Genomic DNA, 1,402 nt, shown 5'->3' on the forward strand with positions numbered 1-1,402 from the left:
TGGTTTAGCAGCCAATGAACATGTAACATGAATTATAAAACACCCACGAGTGAATAAATGAGACTGATTTTTGGAATTAATGRTTTTTGGCCCTTTGCAAGGCTGCTGACTGCCTTGTGTTGTGGCTGCTCCAACAGCAACAAAGCTGGAAAGACCCCGATGAGCAGAGAGCAGCCAAGGCCTGAACTCTTCACCTGAGCTTCATCACCAAGCAAAACCACTCAGGGGATGGCGGAAACCAGTTTGGCCCCCAGTGCCAAATCTCAGAATCCCACAGCAACAAAATCAATCACAGAGTCACGGAATCAATCACAGAGTCACAGAGTCAATCACAGACTCACAGAATCCCAGAATCACCAGGGTTGGAAGAGATCTTCAAGATCTTCCAGTCCAACCCATGCCCTGACACCTCAACAGACCCACGGCACCAAACGCCGATGCCTTAAGGTTTTTAGTTTCTATATTTCCATGGATCTGTATTCTTCTATTTCTCCAGTGCACAGCACTAAAGCTCCTGTTCTTTATCTCCTTCATCTTCAGACAAAACAATTCCTCTCTGAGCCTGAAATCCAAGGACACTTCACTGCCTCACCCTCATCCAGAGCATCAATCAAATCCCCCTGCCTGCTCCCCGCACCCAGCAGCACCTTGAGGTGAGSTTACCTGTGGGGCATTCCCATGATCACATAATCCACTCCCTTCTCACTCGATTTATCAATGATGGTCTTCAAGGCTGGGATCAGCACCTCGCATCCCTCCAGACCAAAACGCTTCTCCGAAGACCATTTGCGATGGAGGAACTCCTCAAACCTGGGAGACAAAGGAGGGAGGGAGGGACAGAGGGATGGACAGAGGGAGGGATGGACAGAGGGAGGAAGGGATGGATCAGTGCCAGGGTTTCAGCTGAGGACACAAACCAGAAAAGGGACAGAGACTGCACCAGGGGAGCCACAGCAGTGGCTGATGCTCAAGCTGGCACCACGCAGCACACAAAGTCACTTCAGTGTCTTCCCACAGAGCTCAGCTGCCCATTTCACCCCTCTCCAACACCGTGCCGCACTTAATCCTGATTTTGAGACCTTTTCTTTCCAGATCATCCCCATTTTCGGGCTGTTTGCCAGCASCCGAGCCTGCCAGGCTGGTGTCACCCACTCGTTAAGCCGACGGTGACAGATGATGTCAAGATGTGACTCAGCTGGTGACAGCACACCTCTGGCTGGAGCAAACCCTCAGGGGAAGGTGTGGAGAGGGTGAAGCCCCCGGGGTACCTGGTGGAGCGGACCAGCCTGGCCAGCAGCGTGCGCTTCTCCTCGTTGGTGAACTGCATGATGCCCGGCGTCTCGAACTTCTGCCGGATCCACTGGCACTGCTCCAGGTCGTTGATGAACATGAACTCCACGCC

General features: G+C 52.4%; 1 protein-coding gene across 1 annotated transcript in view; it reads right to left on the minus strand.

Moving 5' to 3' along the window:
• Positions 1-1,402, minus strand: part of LOC130585277 (2-oxoglutarate dehydrogenase complex component E1-like) — a gene marked incomplete at its 3' end in the record, with an annotated part of 42,054 nt that overhangs the window by 10,545 nt on the left and 30,107 nt on the right. Inside the window, exons 7-8 of the mRNA XM_057385702.1 lie at positions 1,269-1,402; positions 664-810 (exon numbers count right to left, since the gene is read on the minus strand). The exon at positions 1,269-1,402 is cut by the window's right edge and continues 19 nt beyond it. Of these exons, the coding sequence (XP_057241685.1) occupies positions 664-810; positions 1,269-1,402 (281 nt within the window). The remainder of the gene's footprint in view (positions 1-663; positions 811-1,268) is intronic.

The sequence above is a fragment of the Malurus melanocephalus genome, unplaced genomic scaffold, assembly GCF_030028575.1.
Source record: "Malurus melanocephalus ecotype Western Australia unplaced genomic scaffold, MMel_1.1 scaffold_856, whole genome shotgun sequence".
Lineage (NCBI taxonomy): Eukaryota > Metazoa > Chordata > Aves > Passeriformes > Maluridae > Malurus > Malurus melanocephalus.